The sequence below is a fragment of the Somniosus microcephalus genome, chromosome 3 (assembly GCF_052327205.1).
Source record: "Somniosus microcephalus isolate GS21.2 chromosome 3, FLI_Smic_1.0, whole genome shotgun sequence".
Taxonomy (NCBI): Eukaryota; Metazoa; Chordata; class Chondrichthyes; order Squaliformes; family Somniosidae; genus Somniosus; species Somniosus microcephalus.
In genome coordinates, this window is record NC_140989.1 from 10,785,425 (window position 1) to 10,807,602 (window position 22,178).

Genomic DNA, 22,178 nt, shown 5'->3' on the forward strand with positions numbered 1-22,178 from the left:
ATTCCCTGCCTAAACCTTTCTCCCCCTCTCTCCTCCTTTAAGATGCTCCTTAAAACCTACCTCTTTGACATATCTCATGTGGTTAGGTGTCAAATTTTGTGTCTTATAACACTCCTGTGCAGCGCCTTGGGATGTTTATTATGTTAAAGGCACTATATAAATGCAAGTTGTTGATTTTGCTTTACAGGGTGTATTCTCTCATTGCACTTCATGCATCTACTGATAGGGGCGCTGACCAAGCTCTCCGTCTTCTTCCTGGTGTCGATATGGGTGCTGCGCTCTCCGCTGCGATATCCTAGCTTTTACTGAATGTCAGTGTGGTCATCTGCCTGCAGAACATGGTGCTCTGATCATAATGACCAACACAGCTACTGTCGGGTCCTGGAGGCAGTAGATGAATGGATAGATAGCTTGGTACTGCACACAACTACACAGAAAAATGTCACGCTCATATGCTATTGGGACAGTAGAGGGAGCTTTAACCTGCATCTAGCCTCTTATGTGGGAGTGTTTGACGAGGCAGCGTGCAGGAGGAAAAGCTTTCAAAGGCACTTTTCCCACAATGATAATTATTGACAAATAAGCTCAGGCCAGGTGATAATTATTGTGTACCCAGGTACAGGTTAAGACTGCAGAACTGGCAAAATAAAAGTAAAAGATGATGCTGAAATTCACCTTCAATATTCTGCAACAATTTTCTGGAACCAATGCGCCTCCATGAAACTGGGACCAAGAATTGATTGGGACCATTTTATTGTTTTATGTTCATATTCAAATACATAAATAATTTAAACATTTTGATTTTTACACTTTTAATATTCAATATTTTCTGATTCACAGCTAATGTGTCAAATTAACATTTCTATAGAAAATACAATATTAGAACGTTAATAAGATAGCCCAATAATTGCACCATATCGGATTTACTACAATTCAACAACCGGCATGGATTTATAATTTATTATTCCAAGGCACAACAGGTTACTGCTGAAGACAACCAACACCAGGTGTCCAATAAATCTGGCCACAGTGGTATCAGAGAGTACTGGAAGACATGGGGAGACTGTGGTGCCAACCAGTAACCGCAGAGAAGGGGTTGCTCAGTAACATCCCATTACAGATACAGGGTGAGCCACCTTCACTGATCTTCTCAGCTCTGGTCTAGACTAACTCCAAGTGAAGAAGGCTCTACAAAGAGAGCTACAACATTCCACCAGGTCCAGACCTCATAGAATTGCTTACAGTGGCGATTCGACTCAGCTTCCCTTGTCTTGCAGCTTTTCCAAATCAATGCTTGGCCTATTATAGCTTGGAGCCAAGTCACCCAACTCAAGAAAGTTTGGCACTCTTGTACGCGGTAAGCATAAAACATCATGTTCAACCTTTTAACAATTACTGACGTGGTTTCCTCAGTGGTGGACAGCACACCACTGATCTTCGGTCCACTTCAGTCTATGGCCGCCTACTGCCACTTGGCTGCTGCTCATGGTGCGGATTATGATGGTGCACAGATTGGACTGACATTCACCGGACCACTGAGGGCAGCAGCCAAGTGACCTTCCCTCAGGCACACACAGGGGATGCTCGAAGGTGACCAGAACCTGACATTTCCCCACTCTGAGACATGTCCTGCTCATTCAGCGTATCAGCTATGCCGCAAGAGGCCAATCTCCAAACCAAGCTGACATACTATCCCCAATCAAATGTCAAGGTGTATTGGACCAACTGTAAAACAAAGCAAACAACATCCTCTGGAATTAAACTGAAACCAGCTCGCTCCATGATTGAAATGTTGGAAGGTCTGCTCAGTCACTGGCTTCCATGAGATTAGCAATAAAAACACAGGCCTTTAGTTAATCAAGATAGAAACATAGAAGATAGGAGGAGTAGGCCATTCGGCCCCTCGAGCCTGCTCCGCCATTCGATGAGATCATGGCTGATCATCCAAACTCAGTACCCGGTCCCTGCCTTCTCCCCATATCCCTTGATACCTTTAGCTCTAAGAAATATATCTAACTCCTTCTTGAATATATTTAATGAATTGGCCTCAACTGCCTTCTGTGGTAGAGAATTCCACAGGTTCACCACTCTCTGGGTGAAGAAATTCCTCCTCATCTCTGTCCTAAATGGCTTACCCCTTATCCTTAGACTATGACCCCTGGTTCTGGACTCTGACCCCTGGTTCTGGGCTCTGTGATCTGATTCATTAATATTACCCAATTGGATGCAATGCCCCAACGGCCGCATCCAATGAGACAAGGCTAGGATTGGCCTGCCCAGCACTATGGATTATAACCCAACCCACAGGGACTGCACTGGCACTCTTTAGGACCAAATCCCGGATTTAACATAACTTTAGTCTATGTGGCCCTTAGCAACTGCACCAGGTAGCAGGTGAGAATTCTTTCCAAGACATGGCCTGGACTCAACGGCAGAATGGCCATGAAGACATGGCCTGGATTTTGTCCCGGAATGGCAGTCCTGGCAAAGCTAAAAAGCAGGAGAAATAAACTAGTTTCCTGTGAGAAAATAACAGGATTAGGCTGTCTTGAAATGACATGCTCGTAGAGGAAATATTGTCCATTATATCAAGGAACACACAACTTCTTTAAGGGGGAGACTGAAACCAATCTGCCTCTTATTAGATTTCACAACCAATTCCTTACCAGCTACAGGAAGCCCTCGATACGAGAATGCTGTTCTCTGACTGAGCATTCAAGGGTTTAAGGCAGCTCCATGACTAATGTGAAACAGGAACTCTGAAAAATGTTGCCAAAACTGCGTGGATGTGTCCTCAAGCTAAATGAGTCAACGCACAAAAAATAACAACAGAGAATGCTGGAAAAATTCAGCAGGTCAGGCAACATCCGTGGAGAGAAATTTGAGTTGACGTTTCGGGTTGAAACCCTTCTTCATTCAAAGCAGGTACCTGCTCTGGAAGTGCGGTCAGGATGGGATTCTTATACAAAATGGATGGGGACTGTGTCAGTCACAGAAACGGTGAAGAATCTGAAAACAGGAGGGCGGCAGTGGTGGGGAGTCACAGGCAACTACATTTAAAGTTTCACCTTCATCTCCGTGAGGTCAGAGAGCCCGAGCATTTGCTGCGCTCCAGTCCCCGTAACCGCAACGCACTCTCCTGCGATGATGTCAGAGTCTTTGGGGTGATTGAAAGGCCTCTAGGACTCAATCACCCGGCCCTTACACAGCATAACCCTGGCATCCAGACTTGTACCGTGTGAACGGGGGGGGGGGGGCTTAAATCAACACTCAGTGGGTGAGCATCTCCAGAGCAGCGAGATTAGAGATCACAACAGGAAGAAGCAAGGACCGAATGGCCTCGCAGTATAACGCATGTAAAACATTGCACCATTTAAATTGTGTACAACAGTGCAGTGAGACAGCCATAAAGCATTTGAAGAGATGCCAGCCCCACAGTATGCAACGTGCAACACAGCCTTGCAGTAGATGGCATGCAACAGCACAGGGCAAGGAGACAGTTAATGAACTGGAACTTACTGAAGATTCTTACACAGTTAATCCAAATATAATAGAACACTTATTTACTGGAGCATGGCAGGTACAATCTGTAGAATATCCAGAAGTGTTAGTGGAAACAGAAACGGGCATGGAATGAAGCAACGCTCGAGGGAGCTGCAGAATGAGGCTTCCAGAACATTAAACCAACACATTCCCTGCTCCTCATTCCCAACTCTGCACTCCCAGCTCCTCATTCCCAACTCCAGGACAGTTTCAGCGGAGTATGGCACTTCCTGCTCCTCATTCCCAACTCCGGGACAGGTACAGCAGAGTATGGCACTCCCAGCTCCTCATTCCCAACTCCGGCACTCCCCACTCCTCATTCCCAATTCCGGGACAGTTACAGCAGACTATGGCACTCCCAGCTCCTCATTCCCAACTCCGGCACTCCCCGCTCCTCATTCCCAATTCCGGGACAGTTACAGTAGAGTATGGCATTCCCTACTCCTCATTCCCAACAATGGGACAGTTACAGTGGAGTGTGGCATTCCCAACTCCGAGACAGTTACAGTGGAGTGTGGCATTCCCAACTCCGAGACAGTTACAGTGGAGTGTGGCATTCCTAACTCCGGGACAGTTACAACGGTGTATGCAATGTGAAGCTTGCATTTTAGAAAAGAAAAGTTACAAAGAACACAAAGTCACTCAAAGGGGGGTTTTCACAATCTGCACGTTTCCTCCTCCTCTTCACAAACAGCATAAATTACAAAGTGGTAAAGATTATCATGAAGTCACTTTAAACACATCATTTGCACTATTGTGGACCCACATTCCATTTTAACACTTAGTGCTCTGCAATCCATAAAAACAGATTAATAACCTAGAAGTGTGTGAAGACTGGGATCTGGATAGGTTGGGATGGTGGCTTTATGAGTGAGCCAATGCAAGGTAATCCTAGGGAAGGGAAATAAACAGGGCAATATAAACTCAGCAGCTCCAGGATATATGACACAATGTAGGAAGAGGATGGGAGGTGTCGAAACTAACAGCAGTGTGCAACAGTGGTAAGGAAAACTGACCGGACCTTGGGATGCAGCGCAAATCCCAGGAGGTGATAGGACATTTGGACTGTATTTCTACATTAAGGTGCTATATAAATGCAAGTTATTGTTGTAAAAGGCACTGGTATTCCTGAACCTAAGAATTAGGAGCAGGAGTTGGCCATACAGCCCCTTGAGCCTGCTCAGCAATTCAATAAGATCACGGCTGATCTTCAATCTGAACACCACTTTCCCACCCGATCTTCATATCCCTTGATTCCCCGAGAGTCCAAAAATCTATCGATCTCAGCCTTGAATATACTCAACGATTCAGCATCCACAGCCCTTTGGGGTAGAGAATTCCAAAGATTCACAACCCTCTGGAAAAAATTCCTCCTCATCTCAGTCTTAAATGGCCAGCCCCTTATTGTAAGCCTATGCCTTCTAGTTCTAGACTCTCCAGCCAAGAGAACAATCTTTCAGTATCTACCCTGTTAATCTGCCTCAGCATCTTATACGTTTCAAGGAGATCACCTCTCATCCTTCTAAACTCGAGAGTATAGGCCCAATCTACTCAATCTCTCATAGGACAACCCTTTCGTCCCAGGGATCAATCTGGTGAACCTTCATTGCACCGCCTCCAAGGCAAGTTGTCCTTCCTCAGATAAGGAGACCAAAACTGTGCACAGTACTCCAGGTGTGGTCTCACCAAGGCCCTGTACAATTGCAGTAAGACTTCCTCACTCTTATACTTCAACCCCCTTGCAATAAAGGCCAACATGCCATTTGCTTTCCTAACTGCTTGCTGTACCTGTATGCTAACTCTCTATTTCCTGTACGAGGACACCCAAATCCCTCTGAACACCAACATTTTATAGTTTCTCACCATTTAAAAAATATTCCGTTTTTCTATTCTTCCTACCAAAGTGAGTAACTTCACATTTCCTCACATTATACGCCATCTGCCACCTTATTGCCCACTCACCTAAACTGGCTATATCCCTTTGCTCTTTCTGTCCTCCTCACAGCTTACTATCCCGCCCAGCTTTGTATAGGCAGCAAACTTGGATACATTACACTCGGTACCTTCATCTAAGTCATTAATATAGATTGTAAATAGCTGAGGCCCCAGCACTGATCCTTGTGGCACCCCACTATGTATAGCCTGCCAAGCTGAAAGTGGCCTGTTTATTCCTACTCTCTGTTTTCTGTCCATTAACCAATCCTCAAACCATGCTAATATATTACCCCTCATCTTGAGCAACAACCTTATCAAATGCCTTTTGGAAATCCAAATATACTACATTTACTGGTTCCCCTTTATCTACCCTACTGGTTACATCCTCAAAAAAACTCTAATAAATTTGTCAAACAGGATTTCCCTTTCATAAAACCATGTTGACTCTGCCTAATCAGATGATTTTCAAAGTGCCCTGTTACCACTTCCTTAGTAATGGATTCCAGAATTTTCCTGATGCCTGATGTCAGGCTAACTGGCCTGTAGTTCCTGGTTTTCACTCTCTCCTTTCTTGAATAGCGGGGTTACATTTGTTACCTTACAATCCGCTGGGACCGTTCTAAAATCTAGGGAATTTTGGAAGATCACAACCAATGCACCTGCTATCTCTGCAGCCACCTCTTTTAGAACCCTAGGACGGAGGCCGTCAGGTCCAGGGGATTTGTCAGCTATTAGTTGCATTTTTTCTCAAATACTTTTCCTCTACCGATATTAATTACTTTATGTTCCTCACTCTCATTAGCCCCTTGGTTACCCACCATTATGGTATACTTTTTGTGTCTTCTACTGTGAAAAGATACAAAATATTTGTTCGAAGTCTCTGCCATTTCCTTACTCCCCATTATAATTTCTCCTGTCTCAGCCTCTAAGGGACCAACATTTACTTTTGCTACTTTCTTCCTTTTTATATACATGTAGAAGCGCTTACAATCGGTTTTCATATTTCTTGCTAGTTTCTTTTCTTTTCTCCCTTTTCATCAATTTTTGGTCATCCTTTGCTGGTTTCTAAAGCTCTCCCAATCCTCAGGCTTACTACTATTCTTCACAACATTATAAACCTCTTCTTTTAATCTAATACTATCCGTAACTTCTTTAGTCAGCCACGAATGGATCACATTTTCCTGTGGAGTTTTTATTTCTCAATGGAATGCATATTCGTTGAGAATTTTGGAATGTTTCTTTAAATGTTTGCCACTGGGTATAACCTGGGCACCATATTACAGCAAGGCTACCCAGGCATTAGAAGTGGTGCAGTAAAGGACAAACAAAGCATCGGAGCCAGGAAGAGATCGACGAGCATGGGATTGTTTACTCTGGAGACGGTTCAGTGGGCGGGAGGAGGTGAAAACATATTAGTTAAGGAAATAGTTAAGTTAAATATCAATACATGTTCAGGATCATCACAAACACTAGAACCAGGGGACATGGTCTCGAACTTAGGAGACGGAAGGTGCACAGACAGTTCAAGTCTAACACCTTGATGCAGAGGGTGGTGACTGTCTGGAATGGGGTGCCCAGGAGCAGGAGAGGGTGGCATCAGGCAGATCCTCCCCCCTACCCGCCTCAAACCCTTCAAAAACAGAGGAAATAGAGGCTTTAAAAAAAATTCTGCAGGCTGAATTGGGAAAAACTATTTCCTGTGGTCGAGGAGTCTGCAGTTAAAATGGTCAATAAGAGGTCGGAGAGGGGTTAGGAATAAGAGACCATGGCACCTTTCTGGGGAACAGCAGATAAACATTTGAAGCCGAGGAGAGAGCAAGATGCACTGCAACAACTCGCCAAGGCTCCTTCGGCAGCACCTCCCAAACCCGCGACCTCTTCTACCTAGAAGGACAAGGGCAGCAGGTGCACGGGAACACCACCACCTCCAAGTTCCCCTCCAAGTCACACACCATCCCGACTTGGAAATACATCGCCGATCCTTCGTCGCTGGGTCAAAATCCTGGAACTCCCTCCCTAACAGCACTGTGGGAGCACCTTCACCACACGGACTGCAGCGGTTCAAGAAGGTGGCTCACCACCACCTTCTCAAGGGCAATTAGGGATAGGCAATAAATGCTGGCCTTGCCAGCGACACCCAGATTCCCAGGGACGAATTATAAAATAGACGGTGGGATTCGTTTTGGATTGGTGTAGCACAGACTGGTCTCCTTCTGTGCTATAAAAACTTTTATGGATTAGATTCCCAAGGTATGGCAAAGATGAAGATGAAGGGAGAATAAGAATGTCACTTCGGAAAATGATTGAACAAGATGTTGGACTTCTATCCTGGAGCTTAGCAGAGAATCTGGGGTAGGGAGAATTTCCTTCGCTACTTTCTTCAGAGTTTTATAAGCTTATTCCCCTCCCTCAGCACATGAAATAATTTGGATAGAGTCCACAACAGTGCAAACCGTGCATGGCCCATTGTAACTAGGATGGTTCAAATGGAGTTCTTAGTGTACTAACCAAATGGTAAGGCATCGAATCCTCAACCTGCGTGCTAGTTATAAAGTAGAAATTCACCAGTTAGCGTAAGTCACATCTTTTGAGCTGCAGAATCCCTGATTGTAAAGCAAGTTAGCTTTGAGTTTTGCTGCGATATGCAGGTTTAATATTAAAACTCTTAACACAGCGCTGGGGCCACACTGTAAAGTGCAAAAACAAGCTCATTAAAAAAATGGCACTAGTTTCTTTGAACAGCTGCACTCAGGAAGCTCGAGCGCTGGAACTCGGTTGGCTCTGGTGTCTTCGAATAGGAAAGAGAACGAGTCCTTGTTGTGCACAGGGTGGAAACAAAGTCCTTTTCACCCACTCCAGCTCGTCCTGCGTTCACACCAGGTGTATCCTTTAAACCAACAGAGTCTTCAGTGATACAGACAGTCACACGGGGGAACCTGGCAACAAGAACAGGGGTTAATAGTCATGCAGGTAAACACAGGGGGTTGGGTAGCATCTCGGTACAGCAAATTGGAATATGGACAACACTGCGAGGGTTAATTTTTATTCAAGTCCCTCACAGAACAACCACGATATATAAAATTTGGTTTCTTGTATACAATAGATAGCTGCAGGAATCCAACAGAAACACCCAAGAACCATGGAACAAAAAAATACAGTGCTAATCAAGCCAGCTCTGACCACAGACCCAGGTATTGGACTCGAGCCCACCCATTTAATCTTCCAACAGACAGCGCTCCACAAATACTCCAGGATGCCCAAAGGTAAATCCAGGAAGTATCTATTTAACTGTACAACCAGTTTTAATCACTGCGCCCAGTTCCGGGCCCCGCACCTCAGGAAGGATATCTTGGCCTTGGAGGGGGAGCGGCGCAGATTCACCAGAGTGATACCGGGGCTAAAAGGGTTAAATCATGAGGACAGATTGCATCGAGTGGGCTTGTATTCCCTTGAGTTCAGAATGATCAATGATAAAAAGATTCGTTAGGGTAGAGAGAGAAATCATTTCCTCTGGCGTCATCGTCGCTGGGTCAGAATCCTGGAACTCCCTCCCTAACAGCACTGTGGGAGCACCTTCACCACACGGACTGCAGCGGTTCAAGGCGGCGGCTCACCACCACCTTAAGGGCATTTAGGGATGGGCAATAAATGCCGGCCTTGTCAGCGACGCCCACATCCCATCAACGAATAAAAAAAAAAAGAACAAGGGGGTACAATATTAAAATTAGAGCCAGGCCGTTCGGGGGTGAAATCAGGAAGCACCTCTTCACACAAAGGGCAGTGGAAATCTGGAACACACTCCCCAAAAACAGTGGATACTGGGGGTCAATTGGAGCTTTCAAGACCAGGTTTGATCGATTTTTGTTGGGTAAGGGGATCAGGGGAGATGGAGCAAAGGTGGGGAAATGGAGTTAATACACAGATCAGCCATGATCTGATTGAATGGCGGAATAGGGTGGAGGGGCTGACTGGCCTCCTCCCGTTGCTACGAACAGCCCATATTACCGGGCAGCTGACCGGGAGGACTTGGAATACTCACTGCAGATATCCGCACGTATCTTCTCTATCCTGCTACCAACTCCAGTAAACCGAAACAGCCAAAATCACAGAACAGACAATGGTCCCAGCCACACCAGCTGCGATATGCCAAGGTGATCCTGCAACTGGGAGAGGGGGAAAAAAAAAAGCATTCTTATGTTATTTCACCAGGAAACACAGAAGTTGTTGTGCAATCGAAGGCAGTGCAGCAGTTAAACCGATCGCAAACAACAGGTATTCAAATCAAAGCGAAGTCAGGAATCGCCGCAGCATTGCAACCTCGGCCAGAGAGCCTCATTTCCTGGGTTGGCCACCACTCCGTTTCCATGCCAGTTGGGTTAGGTACTTGGGTCTGTGTCCTGGTCACCCGGGGGGGGGCTCTTGGCCGTAGCAGGGAGAGCCTCACCGGAGAGGACCGAAAATGGTCAAATCTCACCAAGTGTCTCGCCGGGGCCGATCGGCCGAGCAGGATTAGCACCCGGAGCGATGGACGAAAACACAGGATGCTTTCACCGCTCAGCAATAAATCCGCAATGAAGAATGTGCCCACTAACCGCCACGCTCAAAAAAGAGGAGCTTAAATATGCTAAAACATCCCTTTCAATCCAAACGATTTCTTTAGGTGAACATTCCACTTTATGAAAGAAGCACGGCCTTTGTGTAAAAGTAAACATAGAAACATAGAAGATAGGAGCAGGAGTAGGCCATTCGGCCCCTCGAGCCTGCTCTGCCATTCAATGAGATCATGGCTGATCATCCAAATTCAGTACCCGGTCCCTGCTTTCTCCCCATATCCCTTGATCCCTTTAGCCTTAAGAAATATATCCAACTCCTTCTTGAATATATTTAATGAATTGGCCTCTACTGCCTTCTGTGGTAGAGAATTCCACAGGTTCATCACTCTCTGGGTGAAGAAATTCCTCCTCATCTCAGTCCTAAATGGCTTACCCCTTATCCTTAGACTGTGACCCCTGGTTCTGGACTCCCCCGCCATCGGGAACATCCTTCCTGCATCTAGTCTGTCTAGTCCTGTTAGAATTTTATAAGTTTCAATGAGATCCTCTCTCATTCTTCTAAACTCTAGTGAATATAAGCCCAATCGACCCAATCTCTCCTCATACGTCATTCCTGCCATCCCAGGTATCAGTCTGGTGAATCTTCTCTGCACTCTCTCCATGGCAAGAACATCCTTTCTCAGATAAGGTGACCAAAACTGCACACAATACTCAAGGTGTGGTCTCACCAAGGCCCTGTACAACTGCAGCAAGACATCCTTGTTCCTGTACTCGAATCCTCTCGCTATGAAGGCCAACATACCATTTGCCTTCTTAACTGCCTGCTGCACCTGCATGCTTACCTTCAGCAACTGGTGCACAAGGACCCCCAGGTCTCGTTGCACTTCCCCTTTTCCCAATCTATTGCCGTTCAGATAATAATCTGTCTTCCTGTTTTTGCCACCGAAGTGGATAACCTCGCATTTATCCACATTATACTGCATTTGCCATGCATCTGCCCAATCACCCAACCTGTCCAAATCGTACTGGAGTTTCTCAGCATCCTCCTCACAGCACACGCGCCCACCCAGCTTTGTGTCATCTGCAAACTTGGAGATATTACATCTAGATCCCTTGTATATATATTTATTGTGAATAGGGTAAGGTTTTAAAGTGTCTTAAAGGAGGAGGGAGAGGCGGAAGTGTTTAGGGAGGGAATTCCACAGTCTAGGGCCCAGGCAGTTAAAGGCACGGCCGCCAATGAAAGGGCGAAGGAAATCGGGGGATGCGCAAGAGGCCACAGTTGGAGGAGCGCAGAGATCTCGGAGGTTTGTAGGGGCTGGAGGTTACAGAGATAGGGAGGGGGCGAGGGTCATTGAGGGATTTGAAAACAAGGATGAGGATTTTAAAATCGAGGCGTTGCCAGACTGGGAGCCAATGTAGGTCAGCGAGCTCAGGGGGTGAGCGGTGAACGGGACTTGGTGCGAGTCAGGACATGGGTCAGCGAGCTCAGGGGGTGAGGGGTGAACGGGACTGGGTGCGAGTTAGGACACGGGTCAGCGAGCTCAGGGGGTGAGGGGTGAACGGGACTTGGTGCGAGTCAGGACACGGGTCAGCGAGCTCAGGGGGGTGAGGGGTGAACGGGACTTGGTGCGAGTCAGGACACGGGGCAGTGAGCCCAGGGGGTGAGGGGTGAACGGGACTTGGTGCGAGTCAGGACACGGGTCAGCGAGCTCAGGGGGCGAGGGGTGAACGGGACTTGGTGCGAGTCAGGACACGGGTCAGCGAGCACAGGGGGCGAGGGGTGAACGGGACTTGGTGCAAGTCAGGACACGGGTCAGCGAGCTCGGGGGGTGAGAGGTGAACGGGACTTGGTGCGAATCAGGACACGGGTCAGTGAGCTCAGGGGATGAGGGGTGAACGGGACTTGGTGCGAGTCAGGACACGGGCAGCCGAGTTTTGGGTGAGGCTTTAAAATAAATTAATAAAATTAAAATAATAAAAGCTGTCGGTTGTACGAGTAAGTAAAGATTGAGTGAGGTGAAGAGGACGGCAGCTTTGAGATGGTGACGGAGTGACTTCTCCCACGCTGCTGTGCGTAAACCAGCTTCCCGCTGCAGTTTGAGCAGCACAACGGGAACATCCCAGAGGGAATTCAGCCCCGGGAGTGCTTCAAAAAATAAATGAAACCCTCTTTGTTGCAGTGATTCAGCTTGTAAGTGTAATTTTCGCACACGATTTGCATCCAGTGGCGTTTGGTGAGCCCTGCCCTCTGTAGGTGTCAAATACTTTAGAAGAATGAGAGGGGATCTCATTGAAACTTATAAAATTCTAACAGGACTAGACAGACAGACTAGACGCAGGAAGGATGTTCCCGATGGCGGAAGTCCAGAACCAGGGGTCACAGTCCAAGGATAAGGGGTAAGCCATTTAGGACAGAGATGAGGAGGAATTTCTTCACCCAGAGAGTGGTGAACCTGTGGAATTCTCTACCACAGAAGGCAGTTGAGGCCAATTCATTAAATATATTCAAGAAGGAGTTGGATATATCTCTTAAGGCTAAAGGGATCAAGGGATATGGGGAGAAAGCAGGGACAGGGTACTGAATTTGGATGATCAGCCATGATTGCATTGAATGGCGGAGCAGGCTTGAGGGGCCGAATGGCCTACTCCTGCTCCTATCTTCTGTTTCTATGTTTCACCTCTCCTAATGGCTCGAACCTTGGCCGTGTCTCAAATTTTTGTTTGATGAGGCTCCTGCGAAGCTGTACCACAACCCACGACAGACGTGGCCGTCTTTCCAACTCTCCCCAGCCTCGTGCCCCACGCTAGAGACTTTGGTCCTCCACCTGCGTCCCTCACCAGGAGGAAAGCAGGACCTCTTGCAGAGGGTAGCGACCTAGTCTCACTGTCCCGGCCAATGCAGCCCTGAAGCTGAAACCAAACAAGCATGCGCGGTATTTTCAAGGGACCGCGCACCCAAAAAAAAATTAAAGGTTACATTGGTTCCAACACTGCCCCCTCCACAGGGAATACACACACTTTTTACCGTCATTTACGCCCAGCGACTACGCTATAGGAACAGGAGGAGACCAGTGATATACCTATCAATTCATCCAATGAAAAGCGACGAGTTAAGATGGTAACTATAGGTTTTTATTGGCTAAATAACAGAGCCCACCCTCGTGGGTGATCGGGTCCAACAAGGAGGAATACCAGCCAGTCGACCACCTTTATACCTGGGCAAGCAGGCGGAGTCAGCTGTGGTCAGCCCAGGTATAACAGCGTGACAAGAGGTGACCTTGTGTAGTGATACAACAGTGTAGACAGTGATAACCATAGTGTAGCGATATAAACAGTGATAACCATAGTGTAACGATAGTGAACGATAAAAGTGGTTTACCACATTCACCCCTTGTTTAGATTGGAGTCCGGCGGGGTGAAGTGTACTACCAGTTCGGGTATGTCAGTCTGTCCGGAGGCCTCGTAAGTCTCTCTGATCGGCGCAGCAGCGGCGGCGGTGATGCAGTATCCGATGTTAATGCTGGTGTCTGCGTGGTCGGCGAAGGCTCGTGGGGTTTCAGCATGCCGTCTACCTGGGGTGGATTTGGGTGGGTGGTGGGGGGGTAACGGTGGTGTCTCAGGGGTGCCCGAGGGTGCAAGGTCTCGTAAGGAGACTGTGTCCTCCCGCCCGTCTGGGTATGCCATATAGGCGTACTGGGGGTTGGCGTGCAGGAGGTCCACCCTCTCGACCAGGGGGTCCGTTTTATGGGCCCTCACGTGCTTTCGCAGCAAGACGGGCCCCGGAGAAGTCAGCCATGTTGGTAGCGAGGTTCCCGTAGTTGACTTCCTGGGGAAAACAAACATTCGTTCATGGGGGGTGGGGTTAATGGCCGCACAAAGCAGTGACCGGATGGAATGCAGCGCTGCCGGGAGGACTTCCTGCCAGCGAGAGGTTGGCAGGCCCTTAGACTTTAAGGCTAAGAGAACGGCCTTCCAGACAGTCGCGTTCTCTCTTTCCACCTGGCCGTTCCCTCGGGGGTTGTAGCTGGTGGTCCTGCTTGCAGCAATGCCTCTCGCTAGTAGGAACTGGCGAAGTTCCTCGCTGATGAAGGATGAGCCCCGGTCGCTATGTATATAGTTCGGGAACCCGAACAAGGCGAAGAGGTCGTTCAGGCATTTGATGACCGTGGTACTGGTCATGTCTGGGCAGGGGAAGGCAAAGGGGAAACGGGAGTACTCATCAATGATGTTGAGGAAGTACACATTACGGTCAGAGGACGGGAGGGGCCCCTTAAAATCGATGCTCAAGCGCTCGAAGGGGCGGGTGGCCTTGATCAGGCTTGCTCTGTCCGGCCTAAAGAAATGTGGTTTGTATTCGGCGCAGGTTTGGCAGTTCCTGGTCATGGTCCTGACCTCCTCGATGGAGTAGGGCAGGTTGCGGGCCTTAATGAAGTGGTAGAGGCGGCCATTCGCCTCGAAGGCGGTATACTGGCGGTCCTCAGGGCGGATAGGGAGTTGGTGATAGGCCGACTTAAGGTCGATGGTGGAGAATACCCGGTACTGTGCAATCTGATTGACCATATCAGATATGCGGGGAAGGGGGTATGCGTCCAGCTGGGTGTACCGGTTTATGGTTTGGCTGTAGTCGATGACCAGGCGGTTTTTATTGCCGGTCTTAACGACTACGACCTGGGCACGCCAGGGGCTGTTGCTCCTCTCGATGATGCCCTCCTTCAGGAGACGCTGCACCTCAGAGCTAATAAAAGCTCTGTCCCCGGCGCTGTACCGCCTGCTCTTGGTGGCGACGGGTTTACAGTCGCGGGTGAGGTTAGCGAACAGGGAGGGGGGCGGGATCTTAAGGGTGGATAGGCCGCAGGTGGTATGCGGTTTAAAGGCTGCTGGTTGTCGACTGAGTGGGGGGAGGGGTCCACCGTATGCCAAAGTGACACTTTGAAGGTGGGATTGGAAGTCCAGCCCTAGTAGGACGGCAGCGCAGAGCTGGGGCAGGACGAGGAGTTTAAAATTTTTATATTCCGTGCCCCTAACCGACAGGGTCACAACACAGTAGCCGCTGATGTCCGTAGAATGGGACCTCGACGCCATCGAGATCCGGTTGCGCGTTGGCCGGACAGTGAGGGAATAGTGGCTCACCGTGTCTGGATGGATGAAACTCTCCGTGCTTCCGCTGTCGAACAGGCAGGTCATGGCGTGGCCGTTTACTTTGATGTCCATCATGGACTTGGACAGGTGATGCGGGCGAGCTTGGTCCAGTGTGACGGAGGCTAGTGTATGGCTGAGCGAGCTGCTGTAGTCTGCGGGTGAGGCGGTGGTCGGGTCTGGAGACAAGGTGGCGGTCGAGTGTGGTGGACAAAATGGCGGTGCCCACGAGGTTGAATAAAATGGCGGAGGAGATGGCCGCCCCCACAACTCACATGAGGCACTGCTGGCGTCGGTGGCCTTGATCAAAGATGGCCACCCCCACGACTCACACGAGGGGATACTGGCATCTGTGGCCTTGATGAAAGATGGCCGCCCCCACAACTCGCATGAGGCACTGCTGGCGTCTGTGGCTCTCCCCCTGCAGGCCTTAGCGAAGTGGCCTTTCTTGTGGCAATCGGAGCAAGTCGCGTTTCTTGCAGGGCAGCGCGTCCTCGGGTGTTTCGCCTGGCCACAGAAGAAGCAGCCGGCGGCCCGATCGCGGGGCTCCGATGTTGCAGCCGGTACCGGGGGTGGCGGTCCCAATCGGGTCCGGGACGCCGACGCTGAGGTAGGTCCCAGAGGCGGCGGTGCGAGGGGTATTGCGGCCGGGGTCGGGCCGGAGTCCCAGGGTCGCGCAGCACAGTACCTGGAATACGCCTCGAGGTCCCGATGGGCCACTTCCAGAGAGCGAGCGAGGGCTGCAGTTGTATTCAGGTTGAGGTCCTTTGATTCGAGCAGTCTTTGCCGTGAGTAGTCGGACCGAAGGCCTTTCACGAAGGCATCGCGGATATTCCCTTCAGTATTTTCTGCAGCCGTTACAGCTTTAAAGTCACAGTCCCTGCCGAGTGTTTGTAGCGCCCGTAAAAATTCATCTACAGACTCTCCTGGCTGTTGCGAGCGGGATCTTAGGAGATGTTTGGCATACATAGAGTTTACCGGGCTCTGGTACTGCTCTTTCAGCAGGTTGAGGGCGTCCTCGTATGTAGTAAGGTCCTGGATGAGTGCAAATACTTTAGGGCTCACTTGGGCGGTCAGAACTCTTAGTTTGGATCCCGGAGGCACGCCGAATTCTCCCAGGTAGGATTCGAAAAAGCTCAGCCAGTGTTTGAAGTCGAGGGCTGAGTTCGCTGCCTGTGGATTTAGATCCAGGTACGGCGGTCGGAGGGTTCGCAGCCAGGCCGGCTGCTGTGGCTGTTGTAGCTGGCTGTTTGGCTGCTCCGATCCACTCATTTCAAAATTTAGCCAATAAAATTGATATACCTATCAATTCATCCAATGAAAAGCGACGAGTTAAGATAGTAACTATAGGTTTTTATTGGCTAAATAACAGAGCCCACCCTCGTGGGTGATCGGGTCCAACAAGGAGGAATACCAGCCAGTCGACCACCTTTATACCTGGGCAAGCAGGCGGAGTCATGGGCGGAGTCAGCTGTGGTCAGCCCAGGTATAACAGCGTGACAAGAGGTGACCTTGTGTAGTGATACAACAGTGTAAACAGTGATAACCATAGTGTAACGATATAAACAGTGATAACCATAGTGTAACGATAAAAGTGGTTTACCACAACCAGTCAGCCCCTCGAGCCTGCTCCGCCATTCAATTAAATCGTGGCTGACCTGCACGTTGAACTCTATTTACCCGCCTTTGCGCCACATCCCTCGCTACCCCTTGACTTGCTCGGTGTGTGCTTTAATGCAACCTTCACTTAATGGGATTACAGCTGCTGAAGGAACCTGCCTAGATAGCAAACACTCCTTAGTTAGATCAGACACAGTTAATGGAAGACTTTGCTCCCTTACTCACTCAGAACAACAAAGACAAACGAGCGCGCCTCGTTCAAGTGTTGGTCCATCACGGTGCAGGTGTAATTGCTGATGGGCCCATGGTCCAGCCCGAGCAGGCTCCTCACCCGGATAATCCCGTCCGTACTGTTCATTCTCTCCGTGCGCGCGTATTTGGTCAGCTCCATTCCTAGCCCATTTTCCCAGGTCACATTCGGCTCCGGGAACCATCCCGACGATTCGCAGACTAGCACCAAGAGGCCCTGATCAGTAACGTAGGAGCGGACGATGGGCTGCTCACCGACAGCTGCAAAGGAAGAGCTAGAATCTGTAACAAAGCCCAAACCAACCGAGAACCTCACCCCGGGGGCCCTTTAACATGGGTCCTGCCTCCCGGGAGCCCTTTAACACGGGCCCCGCCCCCCCCGGGGGCCCTTTACACGGGCCCCGCCTCCCGGGGGGCCCTTTAACACGGGCCCCGCCCCCGGGGAGCCCTTTAACACGGAAACTGCGCCATGACCTGCAGTGTGTGACCTGTACACTGTGTTCCACCACCACAGAACAAGCACTGGAGATTGACAAGTTTGCAGTGTATCTGTGTGGCAATGAGTGAACTCAAGATCCGTATTTCTCTGTGTAGTGTTTAATCTCAAACGCCTGCAATAAATCACAGGAGGTCATTCGGTCCATCGTGCCAGCTCTCTCAAAGAGCTATCCCACTCCCTCTGCTCTTTCCCCACAGCCCTGTAATTGTATTTCCTTTTCAAGTATTTAATCAATTCCCTTTTGAAAGTTACTATTGAATCTGCTTCCAGGCAGTGCATTCCAGATTACAACAACTCGCTGTGTAAAAAAATATTCTCCAAATCTCCCCCTCTGCAGCCACTCTAAGCAGTGCAGCCTGATTCCTGGTCAGATTAATGGGCCAGAGGTTTTAAACCTCTGGCGGAACGTAGCAGTAAAAGGATTAAAACAGGAATGAAGGGACTGAACCGTTGGATATGAATTGGGAAAGAGTTAAACTGACATCGCTGGCAGTTTCACTGAAGGTGTAAGGAAGACAGGGACTGCCATGAAAGACCACATCCATAAAGATGCGGTCAAAGATAGCTGGCCTTTGGAGAGATATAAAACAATTAAATGGAGACAGGATGTCCAGCATTTCAACTGCCCGTAAGAACTTTATTACCTAGGTTACATTCCAAGGTATCTTTTAATTAGCATTCAGCAGTTTGAGTGATTGATTGAGGAGGCAGCTTATACATGTTTATAATTAAGATTTGTAACCAATCCGTGAAGGTGCATGTGGGCCAAGATCCAATCAGGTGGCAGGAATGAACTTAACATGAGGTGGCCATGCTTATTGTAATGTATAAAAATGTCGTGTTTTCTGTAACAATTTGGAAAAGTCTGGTTAAGACAAAACAGACTGTTTCCCCACCGGTGCAATAAAGACAACTTGACTATCGATCTAAAACCTTGTGTCGAGTGTTGGTTTAAAATACTCCACAACAGATACATATCGATGTGTCCCTATGGACGGAGATTGGTGTGTACTAACAGAGCCACCCACACTGACTGACAACTTCAGATTCTATCCAACAAGTTGTATTTCTGTTTTTTGCAAGTTTGGAAATGTGGTGTGTAGTGGTGGGGGTTAGAAACACTAGGTAAGGCCAAGAAAAACTGTCCGTTAAGGTATATTTGCAGCATTAAGCACCCTTATCCGTACTTGTACCAATTTTAAAAGGACTCCTCTCAGCAGCTTCACCACAAGGAGATTGTACAGACGACCAGTGTGACCAGCACAGGGCACTGACCAGCACAATGTTTGTAATACTAACCGAATGCCGCTGTGGTCAACCATCTGCTGGACATCGCCCTGTGGCTGTATGGCTGAGGCGGATAACTCGAGGTTATCCTGCCCTGCTCCCAGTCTTCCTTTCATTCACCCACCGGTCTAACCCAGTCTTAAATGTAGACCTAGTCTCGGCTTCAATCACTGACTCAGAGAGAGGGCTGTGTAAAATTAGTGTCGCTCTGCTCGGTCCTCAATTGCACATTGATGTTCCCTTCTTCTTGACACCTCAATCACCTGAAATAGTCCATTTCCATTTATTCTGTTCCATCCCTTTAGAATTTTAAAACACCTCTATCGAATAATTCCTCTGTTTTAACAAAACAAACCCCAATTTTTCTAGTCTTTTTTGAAATTCCTCCATTTTGGTAGAGGGATAAATGTTGAACATCTGAACTCTTCAAACAGGTAGATGGGACCTTCAATGTCCACCTAGGACCTCGGTGTAATGTCTGATATAAAACACGGCACTTCCGACAGTGCAGCGCTCCCTCAGTACTGCCCCTCCAACAGTGCATCACTTTCTCAGTACTGCCCCTCCGACAGTGCATCACTTTCTCAGTACTGCCCCTCCGACAGTGCAGCGCTTCCTCAGTACTGCGCTTCCTCAGTACTGCCCCTCCGACAGTGCGGCACTGCCCCAGTACTGCCCCTCCGACAGTGTGGTGTTTCCTCAGTACTGCCCCTCCGACAGTGCGGCAGAGGACAGAGGACTCGGGTTCTTCACACTTCACCAGGACAGAAGTGTAATGAAGCCAGCTGTCGGAAGAGTAGGAAGCCCGCTTCCCACTTGAACCTGTATGGGTTCAATGTTCTAAAGGCCTTTTTCCATCTAATGATTGGAGTACTGCAGCCTTGCTTGGCAAAGAAAATCTATCGTGGAAGCTGTGAGGGGTTACGATATTTCTATGTTTAAACATTAAGTACAGAGCAGGCACATTTCAGCACAGGTTAAGTGCAGAGCAGGCACAGTTCAGTACGGGTTAAGTGCAGAGCAGGCACATTTCAGTACAGGTTAAGTACAGAGCAGGCACATTTCAGTACAGGTTAAGTGCAGAGCAGGCACAGTTCAGTACGGGTTAAGTGCAGAGCAGGCACATTTCAGTACAGGTTAAGTACAGAGCAGGCACATTTCAGTACAGGTTAAGTACAGAGCAGGCACATTTCAGTACAGGTTAAGTGCAGAGCAGGCACATTTCAGTACAGGTTAAGTGCAGAGCAGGCACAGTTCAGTACGGGTTAAGCACAGAGCAGGCACATTTCAGCACAGGTTAAGCACAGAGCAGGCACAGTTCAGTACGGGTTAAGTGCAGAGCAGGCACAGTTCAGTACGGGTTAAGCACAGAGCAGGCACAGTTCAGTACGGGTTAAGTACAGAGCAGGCACAGTTCAGTACGGGTTAAGTACAGAGCAGGCACAGTTCAGTACGGGTTAAGTACAGAGCAGGCACAATTCAGTGCAGGTTAAGCACAGAGCAGGCACAGTTCAGTACGGGCCACACACTGCTGGTTATTGGACTGTTAGAGTTTCCATGGACCACGAGAGCTTCTAACCACTTACACAATAGGAAGGACTGAATATTGTTGCTGCTCCTTACCTCTTACTCCCAATGCAACCTTGGTCTCAGTGTTTTGCGATCGGCTGGCGACAGAGAGTCTGTAGATTCCCGAGTCAGACAGCGTCACGTTCCTCAATCTCAGCGACACGTTCCCTTCAGGGATCTCGCTGTTAAAGACCTTGGCTCTGTCTCGGTAGCTGGGGCCCTGCTCTCCCAGGCCGCTCTGGCTCATCGTGTAATTGTAGACTATCCCCATGGTATCCATCTTCAGCCAGCTGAAAGCAATGGCACCGGATTCATCCGGGGAATAGTAACGACACTGGACAACAAAATCTTCTCCAACCTTCACTGTGATTTGATTCTCCGCACATTTCACCTTAAAATGACCTGCAGCAAATATTACACAGCAGGGATCACTGTTCAGTTGTCACCATCACCCCAGACATTAACAAGTGTGAGGGAGCTGGATTAACATCAGTAGAGATACAGTCAGTAACACAGGACGCTGGGGGAGAGGGGTTACTGAGTGAGTGTGAGGGAGCTGGATTAACATCAGTAGAGATACAGTCAGTAACACAGGGCGCTGGGGGAGAGGGGTTACTGAGTGACAGTGTGAGGGAGCTGGATTAACATCAGTAGAGTTACAGTCAGTAACACAGGGCGCTGGGGGAGAGGGGTTACTGAGTGACAGTGCGAGGGAGCTGGATTAACATCAGCAGAGCTACAGTCAGTAACACAGGGCGCTGGGGGAGAGGGGTTACTGAGTGACAGTGTGAGGGAGCTGGATTAACATCAGTAGAGTTACAGTCAGTAACACAGGGCGCTGGGGGAGAGGGGTTACTGAGTGACAGTGTGAGGGAGCTGGATTAACATCAGTAGAGATACAGTCAGTAACACAGGACGCTGGGGGAGAGGGCTTACTGAGTGACAGTGTGAGGGAGTTGACAGAGGCACACACACGGGGGCACACTTACCATCTGTAATGCCCTGGGTAGCAGCCAGCAATATGATGAAAGGAGCGAATGAAATGAAGAGACGATTCATTCTGCTAAAAGAGATGGAAAGTTATCGAAACAACAAAGTCTTTGTCCAGAGTCACCGTGACACCAGCACATCATCGCCATTCCTTCTCAGTCTGCCATGGAAATGAGAGAGCGCTCCGTTCTACATTTATTTAACCAGAGAGATCATGAGCAGAGGCTCGAAGAATCATTCGACTTAAAAAGGGGGATAGACAGGCAAAGACTGAAGGAAACGACAAGGGTCCGATTGACAATGGGTCGGTATCATGTACAAAACTATTCGAATCTGAAATAAAACCTTTATTCAATTCTGCTCCCCTCTACCCCCGTATTCTCCCTGCTCCCTAATCGTCCCCATCGTCCTCTATTTAAAAAAGCAAGATCAGGAAATGTTTCGACTTCGTGTTCCCTCTTACCCAATTTCCTGGAAGCACTGTGGAACTCCGTGACTGACCGTTAACTGCTCTCTGAAGGAGCCACCCAATTGTATCAAACCTCAACGAGCGGTTCAAGACGGCGGTTCACCACCACATTCTCAGGGAAACCTTGCCAGCAACACCCACATCCCCAAAATGACTGAATCAAATGGGACCTCAAGCCACCCATGGGCTAGTCACACTGGCAGACTGGACTCATGTCTGCCCATAGTGTAAAGGATAGTTGGAATACTTTGCATAGTTATCGAAAGCAGAAGGCCACTGCCTCTTTGCAGCAGTAACTAAGTTAAGCACACGAGCACTATTTCCA

General features: G+C 48.7%; 1 protein-coding gene across 6 annotated transcripts in view; it reads right to left on the minus strand.

Annotated features, from left to right (window-relative positions):
* Nucleotides 1-736: 736 nt before the first annotated feature.
* The window catches only part of LOC147120848 (butyrophilin-like protein 2), a 46,315-nt gene continuing 24,873 nt past the window's right edge, over nucleotides 737-22,178 (minus strand). For 4 of the 6 annotated variants that reach the window (XM_085979193.1, XM_085979192.1, XM_085979195.1 and 1 more), the window contains 5 exons: nucleotides 21,384-21,457; nucleotides 20,449-20,796; nucleotides 17,016-17,300; nucleotides 9,518-9,641; nucleotides 737-8,414 (listed from right to left, as the gene is read on the minus strand). In XM_085979193.1, coding sequence (XP_085835319.1) covers nucleotides 9,550-9,641; nucleotides 17,016-17,300; nucleotides 20,449-20,796; nucleotides 21,384-21,453 — 795 coding nt within the window. In that variant the 5' untranslated portion in view covers nucleotides 21,454-21,457 and the 3' untranslated portion in view covers nucleotides 737-8,414; nucleotides 9,518-9,549. The remainder of the gene's footprint in view (nucleotides 8,415-9,517; nucleotides 9,642-17,015; nucleotides 17,301-20,448; nucleotides 20,797-21,383; nucleotides 21,458-22,178) is intronic. The other 2 variants (XM_085979191.1, XM_085979194.1) reach the window with 1 other exon arrangement.